Source organism: Squalius cephalus (genome assembly GCF_949319135.1).
Source record: "Squalius cephalus genome assembly, chromosome: 14".
Taxonomy (NCBI): Eukaryota; Metazoa; Chordata; class Actinopteri; order Cypriniformes; family Leuciscidae; genus Squalius; species Squalius cephalus.
Genome location: NC_137135.1, coordinates 18,988,000 through 19,001,455, shown reverse-complemented (window position 1 = coordinate 19,001,455; position 13,456 = coordinate 18,988,000). Strand labels below are relative to the sequence as shown.

Sequence of the window (13,456 nt, the reverse complement as noted above, 5' to 3'; positions counted from 1 at the left end):
TATATACAGTATATATATAAACTAATTGTGTACAGAAGTATTAGACTTTTAGGTGAACAGAAATGTACAGAGATACTTACAGAAATATTTGGGAGAACAGAAATTTACAAGACATATGTGCAATGTAGAACAGGTTATTGTATATACTGTATGTAGACAGATATCATATACTGTACGTAGACAACTTAACAGTCTTTTATTTATGAAAGTGTATTGATAGTTATTGCACGTGTAAGCCTACTTAACTACTGTACTTTAAGTGTAGACCTACATATTACGTTACTTACAGTTATTAGGTTTTTTAACACTTTTGCTTTATCATTAGGGGGTTTTGTGTGTAGATTGAGGGGGGACATTATTTTAAACTATTTCAACACAAGGCTGCAGCAGAACAAAAATTGTGATAATAGTGAAAGGGGTCTGAATTCCTGAATGCGCTGTACAGTATATCTCTACCCTCTTTCGGTTGTGTAGCTGGCAGTATTGACAACAATCAAACTAACTTAATATTCTACTTTTTCATTAGGGAAGGAAGGAATACCTTCTGAAATGGCACCCTTGCAGTTTATGGTATGTATGGAAATCTTCTTTACTCTTTACCTCTTTTTTGTTTCAGTGCTGTTTGTTTGTCTGTAAGCAGGATTACGCAAAAACTAACAGCATGAGTTTCATGAAAGGTGTATCATGGGTCAAGGAAGTACCCATGACATTTTAGAGCGGATCCAAGTCAGTGGGCAAAGCTTCACATTCGCCAACATTGTGCCACACAGCATTTCGCCTAATCATTCCTTTCCTTTTATGGCCATAATTTGTTGGTAGTTTCAGTAGTTAAATGCACAAAAATGGCAAAAATGTAATTTAAGTATTTGAATTAATATGCAAATAAGAATGCATTTTAACTACTGAAGCTACAGAAAATTCAGTAAAATTAATAGTTTAATTGTTTGTAGTTCACTACTCCCCAACACTGGTAATTGAGACTTATTTTTTCTCAAAGGCCCCAAGTTGTACAAAGTAGGTACTCATTAGCCAACGTATATAAAAAATGTGGGCCCAAATGTGGGCTACACCAAATATTTCGGGATGATTATAAGATTGTATTTCAGTTAATCTATTTCTGCAGGGTTTGTAAAATTGCACTGTACTTTGTAGAAAAGCTTGACTTGACTTTGATACTTATTCATGTGATTTACATAACGTCAGCCATTTTTTGTCACCATGTAAGTGATAATGAATCAAATGTGTCAAATGACAACATTCATTTTTTTAAAGTAGTTTTGTAAGTTCTTGAACTCTTAAAATAAATACTTGTTACACATAACATACATATGTTCTCTGTTTTCATTTCAGTGGAAAAAAATGGAGAAGCACCTGGGTGGAGGAGGATTCCTTCCTTATGTAGTGTGTGTGTGTGTGTGTGTGTGTGTGTGTGTGTGTGTGTGTGTGTGTGTGTGTGTGTGTGTGTGCGTGTGCGTGTGTGTGTGTGTGTGTGTGTGTTTTAATAAACAGTTGTTACAATGCCAAATGTCTTTGTTGGACTTACTCTTTTATGCACTTTCACATACAACACATTCTGTCAACATCTGTGATGGAGTCATCACACATTAAAGCTGATTAAAACTGTTTTTTGGGTACCAGTACTATCGTCAAATATAAGTCCTTATTGCAACAGGTTGCACTCTTTTGTATATTCTGTTTATTTTCAGTCATCTTCATCATAGGAATTTAATCCCCCAGGCTCTGAAGCTGCACCAGCAAATGCAGTAAACAGCTGCCTGGAGCAATGACTTGGATTAACCTGGACTTGCAGTGAAAGCATGCAGAAAGCATGGAAACATCCATACTTCTCTTTATGATTCTTACATGTGTGTTGTACTGATTAATTTAATTTGACTATCACCTGCTGTGTCAACTTACATGTGGCTGACATCATTTAAAACTATCATGCAGGTACAGTGGTTGTTAAGATAAGGAAAAAAAAACATGGTGTGACCTCAATAAAAGGGTCAAATCTCTTGTTGGTCATAAGGGTCATGTCAGTAATTTTTTCACATATCAGCCTATGGAACATATGTTATACAGGACATAAAGACACAATTATTTGTCAAATTTGAGACCTCTACCTGGTTGTGTGTTGCCAGGAGGCGGAAGTAAAGCGTGGGAAAATTACATTCCTAGGGTTCACTACAGAGTCTGAGAGTGTGCGAGGTGTGACTTCACATCTTTCCCTTACTTTGCCTCATAGTGGGACATTATATTACAAATTTCAACATTCTTTGAGGTCTTCTTTTTAGAAATGTCAACCCTAGGTCTAAGCTTAATATCGAGCCTATGAACTGCATGGGTCAGACAGGCCTTGGCAGGGGTCTTGTCAGTAATTTTTTCACATATCAGCCTATGGAACATATGTTATACAGGACATAAAGACACAATTATTTGTCAAATTTGAGACCTCTACCTGGTTGTGTGTTGCCAGGAGGCGGAAGCAAAGTGTTGGAAAATTACATTCCTAGGGTTCACTACAGAGTCTGAGAGTGTGCGAGGTGTGACTTCACATCTTTCCCTTACTTTGCCTCATAGTGGGACATTATGTTACAAATTTCATCGTTCTAAGAGTTCTTCTTGTTAGAAATGTCAACCCTAGGTCTAAGCTTAATATCGAGCCTATGAACTGCATGGGTCAGACAGGCCTCATATCAGCAATGGAAACATATGTGATATAGAGCATAAAGACACACTTATTTGTTGAATTTAAAAGTTCCTTGTTATCTTAAATGGCATATTTAAAAAATGGCAAAGGCAGTCCATATTATCTGGTGTGACCAAAGGCCTGTTTGAACCATATGCATTTTATGGGTATTAAACCTAGGTTTACCATTTCGAACTTCTAACAGAACAATGAGATGTTGCATTAAACAATTGCATATGATACAAAACAAGGGAGCAAGTTGAAATCCCACCTCACTCATTCATAGACCCTTTAACACCCCAAATCAGATTTTTCAGATTCGTGGCTCTACATTCTGTGTACACAGAACCAGCTAGGGGTCTCAAATTTCACAAATCAAATTTGTCACTAACCCCTGTATCAATAAATGTCCTATGCCAACATTTCCTAATGTAACTTGTATGCCCCTCCCCCCACTATGCTGTCTCTAACCCTAACCCTATAATACAGCTTTTCATACAGATGAATCATTAAACAGTCAATTTAACCAAAATCTAACAGTCTGAATAGTAATTGTGAAGGAACAATGCAAAGTTAATGCAAAACTGGGTGGGTCTGTGGCAGATAATTAATTGCACACAGATTGTTTATTTTATTTTTGTAGCACGTGTGACTTATATGTTGCATTAATAAGAGGCACAAAATACTACAAATACTTTCACCTAACACGTCTGCAGTTGGATGGCTTCAACAAAAAAAGCATTGAATTGAATTTGAATTTATTTATTTATTTCGAGCAATATATAATGACACCTAACAAAGGCAATAAAGAAGCATTTTGATTCATCTATACAACAAGTTAAATTCATCATACTTTAACAACATAATTCCATCTATTGCTCGAAACGGAGTGGGTAGAAGTCAAATTTTAATATCCATAAAGTAGTCTTGGTGGTAGTCATTCATTATATATTAGACTAATGTAGTTGCTATATCCATAAAGTAGTCTTGGTGGTAGTCATTCAACAACTCACTGTCAGACTATGACTGTGTGAGAATGTGGTGCAGGAACAATTAAGCCTAGCATACAGAGCAGATAAAGCATAACAGCAGAAAGATCACTATACATCAGCTTTTATTTATACAGTCAGTAACAAATACATCAGTTTGACTGGTTACAGGGCTGGTGGGTGGGGACACTTCATCTGACACAAATAATTTTGCTAGTTTACTCAACACAATAAAGGCAATGGTATTTATTTAAATTAAATGAGGGAGGCTATCTACTGAAAAAGGGGATGTCCAAAACCACCCCCTCAAAAAAAAAAAAAAAAAAAAAAACCCAGGCAAGCAAATGCAAAAACACGTCAATTCACAAATTAGACATCTTCCAAATCACTGTCCTCTGAGCTCTCGTATTCAAGTTCTTTACTCTCATCCGGTATCTCCTCGGACCAGTCTTCAGGGAATAGAGGTCCTAAAGCCGAGCTGTATCTTGAGGAAACGACTTGAATCTTCTCCTCCACATTAGCAAGCCTTTCCTGTAGAAGACACTGTAGCCCACAATGCCCCTCGTCAGTTAAACTGCCTAGAAGGAAGTATAAAACGAAAAAGGCACACTTTAATTCTTACCCTTTTAGACCCTAAACTTGACCCAGTTAAGATAGCAGCCATACATTTCCATCTCTGAACAGCATTATAACATTCAATTCAATTCAAACAACATTATTTATCCCCGTAGGGCAATTCAGTTTTAGCCTACCAGTCATATTAACAAGACAACACTTAGTCAAGCATTCAGAAACATTGTCAATGACATCATATTGCATTTGGACATTAAAACAACAAATACACAGGCCACAATACATAGACTAAGCAGCGACCAAAGTTCAAGTAGATAAATGAATAAATAGATAATACTACGTAATAAATAAATGATAAAAAAAATCCCCATGTTCTTACCACGGTTTCCTCCAGACATTTCTGCAATCAGCTTCCTAATGCCATCAGCCAGCCCTCTGAGGTAGGTGCAGTGCTGTCTCATCTCCCTAAGAATTAGGATCTTCTCTTCTTGCAGCCGCATCTTTGACATGTATGCATCGAAGATCTTCTTCTTAGTGAGGATGTTTGTGGATTCTAAAGTCAAACAAAAGAGACAGTTAACAGGATTGACCTGTAAGCTGCAATATAGTTGTATAGAATACATGCCCATTAAGCTGCGTCAACATCTGTTTGCTCAATGTAATCCCTCTCCCTTACAAAAGTTGTTCCATACCAGTGCTGTGAACCTCCCATGGCCATATTAGACTGTCCTCCCCACTGGCATGGCCCACCATAGAGAGTCGGCTCTCCACCATCTGCTCATTTATGCCCTCCTCCTCTGGCACCTGCTCATTGTATCGTTTGATTGCTTCAAAGAGTTTTCTTTTCTCATCCCCCAATTTCCGTCGCCGCATTTGTCGAATCTTGTTGCTGTCTATAATTTCCAAACACATGACAGAAACATAAAATGTAGACAAGAGATTCACAAGTCATGTAAATACAATAGATAAGTCAACAACATACCTGTCTGATTATAAAGGCTTGCTTTTTTTTGATAGACACTCAGACATATGTGCTCTATCGTCCGCTGAAGGATATGTTGGTCATCCTGTCTGGCATCTATAGAATCTTGGGAGGAGACAAAAGCATGAATAAATAACCACTCTGGAAAGTAGTTTACATTTCCGATAGCTGTATTACTGAATTGTTAGTTAAGGCATTTGGGTCAGAGCCGTTTCTACCCGAGTAAGGTACAGGAATAGAAACCACAAATTTAACTGACAGTGCATCATGTATGTGCAGTTTGCAACAGTGGCTAAAACACCTTAAACATGATATTCATTTAGGACCATAATGTGTTACAGAAGAAAGTAATGTGATTACAGTAACAAGTCCTCAACACTGGCAAGCACACTATGCTGTAACTCTAAATATTCTATTATTTATAATGTCAATACTGTACCATCAGTGGCCCACTGTCTGACGTCATTTACCCACTGCTGCACCATGTTCTCAGGACACCCAAGTTCACGGCTCAAGTTCTCCAGCCTCTGGGACTCAGCCTCAGCCTTTCGGACAGTCTTCAATAAAAATGCAAACAAACAATTACCTTTGCCATCTTGGACCAAATTAATTCTGTGTAATATGGTCAATACCTTGACATATCTGTTGGACAATGCAAAATGAAGGCCATCATGCTTGCGTCTATTCCACCCAATTGCATGTACAGTCAGCATGTCATTGCGAGCTTTTTGAAAACATATTCAAATGTTACTGGGTGGCCTATTAAAATTTAATTAAAATAAAGGTTTCTCTTCTGTATTTTTATATAAAGAATGAAAGACTACTGAAAGAATAACTGAAAGAACAAAACATTTTATTAATGTAATAAAGAAGGATCACATACCAGATTTGGTCATGTACTTCGTTGTGAGAGCACAACGAGAGAGGAAACTGTTCACCATTTCCACCTCTTCCCCTGCAGTTGCGCCAGCACCCTCCTGATTCCTACCACTCCAGACAATCTAACAAATGTGTGAAAAAGTTATTGGTTAGGGATGCACCAATCTCAGTTTTGCAAAGATATAAATTGTGCATTCCCATTATCAATAATTAAATTAAATAGCAATATTAAATGGCATAATAAAGACAATACCTCACACTTAGTTGAATGGGCCTTGGCGTGCATGACTGACAGAAACGGCCTCATTTGAAGAAGAGGGCTCAGTTCAGGCATAGAGACTGACATCTTCTGAAGATAGGGCCAGTATTTGCATGAGATGTCAGTGCAGAAGAAATCAATGTTTGTGGCTGCCTGAAGCTCCTTCTGCAGGAATAGGGGATACGCAAAGATCTCCCCCCTGTACATGTTGAGACCCTTTAATATCACCCCATGCCTGCAAACAGCTACCTCAAGACCCTCTTCATCAAGTTTGGTAGCTCTTCTGGCAGTCTCCCTGGCAGCAGACCACTGACTAGCCCCACAAGTCCCTTTTCCTGGAGTCTGAATGAAAAAAAATTAAAAAATAAATAATAATAATAATAATAATAATAATAATAAATTAGATGCCCAAAATACTGCATTTACATAGCAGGACAACAAACTCTGAATCATTACTAACACTTTTCGCTTTACTCCTGATCTCTTCAACGAAAGAGGATACGTCCACATCTTTGGCAATAAAGTTGCCCTCAAAGTATGGTTCCTCTGACCTTAATGAAAGCAGGAAAAAAGGCATATTCAGTGTCAGACACCATTTGTTCAGTAGGTTTTAGAAGGTGTGAAACAACTTAAAGGGATAGTTTGCCCCAAAAAGAAAATTCGGTCATCATTTACTCACCCTCAAGTTGTTTCAAACCTGTATGAATTTCTTTCCTCTGCTGAACACAAAAGAAGATATTTTGAAAAATGTCAGTAACCAAACAGTTGATGGACCCCATTGACTTCCATAGTAGGAAAAAAAAATACTATGGAAGTCAATGGGGTCCATCAACTGTTTGGTTACTGACATTTTTCAAAATATCTTCTTTTGTGTTCAGCAGAGGAAAGAAATTCATACAGGTTTGAAACAACTTGAGGGTGGGTAAATGACCGAATTTTCTTTTTTGGGTGAACTATCCCTTTAAGCCAAGTGCACAGCTGCAAAATACAAAATTATCACCACATGGTTCTTCGTACTGGATTTTAAAAGGCAGCAAATTTATACTGATACCTGGCATCAAATGTGTCAAATTGTTGTAGTGTGGTGGATATATGACAAGTCTATAAAATGGTGCAGAGTAATGGCCAATGACAGCAAAAGAGGAAACCCCGGAGGAAGCAGAAACAAGTACAACCTATCATGGAACCTTGAATAATTATCTAATGAGAAATAGAAGCTTCTGTGTTGCCTTGCATTACCCTTTAGAGTGTTGAAATCTGTAGAGTTTTCTGTTGCCGTCTGCTGAAACCGCAAGCATGTTGGGCGTACATGCTGGGCAGGTGAAGTGCTCCACATTTGCCATTTTCTCACATAAAAACTGGCAGAAAGTGTATTCCACAAAGCTCCTCTGAAATGCATCTCCATGTATTTTACCCCTCTGTAAATGTGCAAAAAGTTAAGAGAAAAGTAAAATGAAATAGCCAATAGTCTCTAATTAAGGAAATCTTTATCCACACGGAACATACCCTTCCAAACTGCTCTGTCCTCTGCTCTAACAACCGCAAAAAGCCTTGTCTTGACAAACCCGGAGCAACGGTTTTCATCTCCTCAAATGTGCAGAAAACATCCACTGAAAACAATGTGTCAGCATTCACAGATGCTGGCCAATACCCACTTCTTATGAGGTCGCTTCTGTCAGGGGTCCATTGTGATAGACACACTCTGCACGCCAAATTGGGCAAGTACAAGTCATAACGACCTAGAAAGAGTCAAACGTATGAATATCTTGACACATAACTGCAAAACATATGAATATTTTGTGACCCTTAACTGCAAACCCAAAAAATAAAGCCAACCTACCATTTATGGAAACCAAAATTGTTGCTTTTCCAGCAGATTCTGTGATGTTTGTTGGGTCACATGAGCACAGTCGGTCAGGTCTCACTGTAGGCAACAGCCGAACTAAAAAGAAATTGCACAATTTTGAAAAGAGCTTAAAGGATTGTCTGATTGAGAAATGTAAATACTACACAAAAGTTCTCTCTCTCACACACAATAATCAGAGCAGTACCTTGATTTTTTAATGTATATCTGCCATTTTCTTTCACACAGCACACCGTTGGCGGAATGGGGCGGTAAAATCCATCAATACAGGACTCCCTGTTATGGAGTACCAGTTTTTTGTGGCAAATGACATCACACTCCATACACAGCCACTCTTCTGGCATGCAGTCTCTGCAACGAATAATGGCAGGAGATGAGCACTGACTGCATTTATTTTCTTTGACCACCCTGGAGAACAACAAGCAGTCCAGGTGGTAAGGCCTTGCTTTCTGCCACTTATCTTGGGCTGCAGACTGTCGCAAGCTCCATGATGATGATGATGTTGAAGGAGGACCATCTGAAGCTTCAACAGTTGTTGCCAGAATCTCCTGCAGTTTCTTCATCTCACTGTCTGAAAGAGGGACATGAAAAAAGCTCCTTAGTGGTTCTACAGAGAACCCATTGTGGTTCTGGAAAGATTAAATTACTTGGCTACAATATAGTGAAGTAACAAACAATCATTTTACACTGTTCATTTGATTAAAAAATGCCAATATGGAGTCATCCTACCAAGTAAGTGTTGAGACAAGTTTTGTTCTGTCACCATGGGTACCTCCTCAGCTGGTTCACAAGGATCCAGGACTGAAAGATATTGGGATAAAGTCTCCCTTAAATAATTTTGCAGTTTGGTGCAAGTAAGTAAATCAGACATGGTACTCTAGCAGAAAGAAAAATAACTACTGTAATGTTACTGCATCACTCGTTGATGCAATGTTCAGACAAAGTCTGTTTGGAGACATTACTAGCAAGGGGGGCATAGGCATCCTGTAATTTGTTGGGATTGTAACAATCAAAAGCAGTGAAGTTATAGGCTATATTTACAGGTGATTTAACCAGAAAAGACATAGACCAATCTAGCCTGGCTCCACATACACCCATTCAGAATATACAGTAAGATACAGACAAAGACCAACCTGTAGCTGATGAACGCATACGCGTTTCTCCGCTTCTGCTCTTTCTTTTCCGCAGTGGACGCCCTTCACAGTCTCTCTCAATCCACTGAAATTTACTCTCACGGTTAGGGGGTGTACTTTTCTCATCTTGCTTTTCCTTGCACAAGAGAAAATCAACATTACATGTAAACACAACAGCAGTGAGTTTTCTCCCATTTTTACTCACTGTATGAATCCCATTTATTTGCAAAATGAGCAGACTACTGTATAATTAAATATACTCACTTTCATTTGAGCCAAAAGCAGGTCTGCATGGAACATAGCATCCTCTGCTGCACCAATGTCCTGCTCAGCCATCTTAATTGTACTAAATTGCTGACGTTAGAAGTCTATTGGAAAATTAAGACATTTACTGAGTGACCAAAGAACACCATAAAAATATTAAATAAATTGTTTCATTTATTAATATTGCAAATGACATTAGCTCTTATATAATTACATTGTTGTATATTGTTGTCAACGCGTCGGTCTTAACCTTACCTGCTTGATGAAGTCCGAAGAGGAGTAATTCTTCGTCTTCGTCTGGCTTTATTTGGTGATTTGCATCGATTTCGCGCATTACCGCCACCTACTGTGAGGAAGAAGTCGTGGTTGCAAGCAGATCATTAACGGGCATTAACGGGTATTTATGGTATTTTCCCAGAATTTCCACAACTGGAAAATCATGCAAGTTTCACATTTGAAAGTATTAATCCTGTGAATAGTTATTCAGTGTGTGTGTGTTTTTTTTTTGGTTTTTTTTAATAAAACTTTAGCAAATTACGGTGACGTCACGTGACGTCTTACATTCGGGTATTTTTTTTCTTTCTATCGTGTAGTTCTCACGTTTGGAAAGGGTATGCACTATTAATGTATTGTACCATACACAGCAAAAAAAAAAAATTCTTCACGGAATCAAAACATTACAAATGCAGTGAACACATAATGTCTCCTCATCTGTATAAGCACTAAGGTGCTAACCAATGGCACTGCAGTTACTGGAGTTAATTGTTTCCCGGTAATTTAGTTGCTAAGCAACGGAACTAGGTTGAGTATTTAAAAGGTTATGGTTAACATGGTTTAACGTCGATATAATACATTGTTTACTTTCACCTAAACGAGGAGCTGGGGGAAGCAAGAAAAATTGACGTTTTGAATAAAAATGTGACATTTAGACGTTTTTTTCGGCGTGGAACAAGGCAAATGAATGTTTTTCACCTTGAAAATAATAATGTTTTTCACATTTTAAATAATTAAATATAAAATTGCTCAGTGATCGTCAATACAACAGAATGCCATTTTTCTAGGTTTAATGAAAACTAAAATAGGTCGTTATGGCAGAGCTTACAGCGATCGCGTGTAGAATAGGTCAACATCCGGGTATTTCTCCACTGGAACGTGTTAACGCAAACGTGTAAGATTCACGTCTGAGGCTGTTAAACTGTGACATCTACACGTTTTCCAAAGTGGACCAACGTGACTATTTCACGTCTTGTCGTGATACCGGGTTGGTGAGCGTTACTGAAATGTGTCTGTTGTGGAGCTGCTTGCAGCTGTGAGAGTGTGCATGATGTGACAATATACACTGCTGTTCAAAAGTTTGGGGTTGGAAAGATTTTTTGTTTGTTTGTTTTAAAAATGAATACTTTTATTCAGCAAGGATTAAATGATTTTATTCCTTCAATCGATCAAACATGACAGTTAAGACATTTATAATGTTAAAGGTTTCTATTTCAAATAAATGCTGCTCCTTTGAACTTTCTATTCATCATAGAATCCACAAAGAAATATTGAGTACAACTGTTTTCAACATTGATGATAACAAGAAATGTTTCTTGAGCACCAAATCAGATTTCTGAAGGTTTATGTGACACTAAAGACTGAATGAAGTAATGGCTGCTGAAAATTCACCTTTGCTATTCCATTTTAAAATATATTGAAATAGAAAGCAGTGAATTTAGATTATAATAATAATACACAATATTACTGTTTTACTGTTTATCTGATCAAATAAATACAGCTTTGGTGAGCTGTATTTGGTGAGCCATTAAAAAAATTCAACCAATCCCAAACTTTTGAATGGTTGTAGTGTAAAAACATGTACAATATAGTGACTCTGTTTATCAGTACCTACATTATATATATTTTGAGCTTAACAAATTTTCCATCTCAGATAAATGTGTAAAACTGTCTGATTTTCTAACAGGCTATTACTGGGATACCTCAGATTGGCTGCAGAATATCTACTCTCCTGGGGTCCAAGGTTTTCTCCAGTATGAATTTGTACAGATGTCCTCCTCTATGCACACCGCTCCAGATGTTCTTGACATGGACTACCTTACTCCTGGCGGTGACATTGAGAACTTCCTGCCAATTCCAGCTCTCCCTCTTAATACTGACATGTCTGCAGTTCCAGAGTACGACCAGCATACCAGACCAGAGGTCCATCACGTTATCCACCCAACAGCAAGGTCAAACTCCATGTTGCCCAGTCAACATCACAGCCATGGCTACCCACGGCCCATTGAAACAACCTTTGAGATGCCTCAGGGCCAACCTATAGGACCTGCTGAGATTAACGATTTCTCGGAAAGTCATTTGTGAGCCACACACTTCTAAACTCACTTACTCAGTCTTGCCAGCCAGTGGTTAGAAATTCAATTCTATGGTCAGTGACCGTGAAGATCTTAGTGAAGCTGCGGTTGGTAACACCTAAAGTGTGACACTGGTGGGTTGATGTGCTCTGATTTGAAACCACCTTTAGTCTCTCATGCAGAATCATGTCTTTATTCCTAAAGTCAAATCTTGTGTGGTTGGATATGTCACTGTTACACGCATTCCTAGATTTACTTTAAAGGTGCACTTTGTTTCTTCAAAAAATGTGTGGCAACATGACAGTCATGGACTTTATACTCTCACCTAGTCATATAGATGAAGCATCACAGTAAAGTATTGTTTTTTAGTTATCGATGCCATCATAGTCAAATGTGCTATTCACAGTCAGCCATGATTTATTCTGCAAGTGAAAATTTCCAAATCAGGGAGTATTTGGCCTCCGATATGATTGACCTTCATTTTATGTGTATGTGATTTTAAACATATAATTTTTTTATGAGGAAAGAAAAACAGAGTGAACTTTGAAATTATTGTGAATAACTTTCATTTCTGTGCCACTAGCTTCACCAAACAGAATTACAGAACCACACTGCCACCTTCTGCCATTGGTTTAGAGAGACATATAGAGTAGTCCAACCCCAAACTCATGCCATTGGTTTAGCCATTGTTTACAGTATATTGAAGTATTTAAAAATTTCACACTTCAGCTTTAATTAAACAAACATTTTTCCCCCGTGCTGACATGAATTAACATAAAAAGAAATGTTGTCATTGAAATGATATGGTCAGTGTGAGAATTTTACTGTTGTGAAATTTGTTATGATATCAGTTAGTTTTGGGTAATCAGAGGCAAATTTGACAATAAATTTAAAGTTTCAAGTTTTAATCCCTGAAGTATTTAATTACTGAGGTTTGTGAATGACCAGTGCCCAGCAAGAGGCATTATTTAAGTATGTCAACTTAAAATTTTAGAAACATAAAAAAGAAAATTATTTGTATTTGTCTTTTTTTTTTTTTTACACAATAATGTATGGTCTGTAAAATGGATATTATGCTCTCCTTGTGGACTCTTTGAAATGTTGATGTTCTGTATGTACATAAATGAAAATATTTTTAAGACATACATTATTCTGTCTCATTTATGCATTCATATTGTTTTGGTGGTTGTTTTAAGACTGTAAATAACCTGAAGGTCTTTGTTAACAAGTAACTTACATCAATCAACAGCAAGAGGTTGGGGAGTAGAAAGCATCTGTGTTCATGTGGTGAGGTAAAAAAATCATCTGAGAATGACAGAATGCGATCCCTTCACTGTTCTCCTGCTGCTTTAGCCCCACTATTGCAATCAAACAGTCTCATTAGGGGATTTAAACTTTTCTGAAGCTGTGAAATTTGCATTCGCAAAGGTTGATGATCCGGAGCTAATAGCAGATGTCCTCAATAGGGCTGTTATG

The 13,456-nt window shown here is 37.7% G+C and overlaps 2 protein-coding genes across 2 annotated transcripts in view; one reads left to right on the top strand and one right to left on the bottom strand.

The window, feature by feature from the left end:
* fat1b (FAT atypical cadherin 1b) overlaps positions 1–12,932 on the top strand; it is a gene marked incomplete at its 5' end in the record, with an annotated part of 50,239 nt that extends 37,307 nt beyond the window's left edge. The window contains one exon of the mRNA XM_079893016.1: positions 11,593–12,932. Within this exon, the coding sequence (XP_079749142.1) occupies positions 11,593–11,990 (398 nt within the window). The 3' untranslated portion in view covers positions 11,991–12,932. The remainder of the gene's footprint in view (positions 1–11,592) is intronic.
* Positions 3,433–10,815, bottom strand: LOC307171091 (uncharacterized protein). Its single transcript, XM_079892476.1, has 18 exons — positions 10,735–10,815; positions 9,888–9,978; positions 9,633–9,736; positions 9,369–9,504; positions 8,965–9,036; positions 8,423–8,806; positions 8,212–8,313; positions 7,878–8,110; positions 7,611–7,789; positions 6,832–6,922; positions 6,366–6,713; positions 6,117–6,234; positions 5,866–5,957; positions 5,673–5,790; positions 5,234–5,338; positions 4,944–5,144; positions 4,631–4,804; positions 3,433–4,256 (listed from the first exon to the last, which is right to left on the bottom strand). The coding sequence occupies exons 3-18, from the start codon at positions 9,702–9,704 to the stop codon at positions 4,048–4,050; spliced, it is 2,634 nt and encodes an 877-aa protein (XP_079748602.1). The 5' UTR covers positions 9,705–9,736; positions 9,888–9,978; positions 10,735–10,815; the 3' UTR covers positions 3,433–4,047.
* Positions 12,933–13,456: the final 524 nt, after the last annotated feature.

Excerpts from the sequence above, each read along its gene's own strand:
- LOC307171091 (XM_079892476.1), bottom strand. The coding sequence starts at position 9,704 with ATGGCTGAGCAGGACATTGGTGCAGCAGAGGATGCTATGTTCCATGCA. Across the intron at positions 9,505-9,632 it reads TGCTTTTGGCTCAAATGAAA|GAAAAGCAAGATGAGAAAAG; the intron begins GTGAGTATATTT and ends CTCTTGTGCAAG. Across the intron at positions 7,790-7,877 it reads GGACAGAGCAGTTTGGAAGG|AGGGGTAAAATACATGGAGA; the intron begins GTATGTTCCGTG and ends GCACATTTACAG.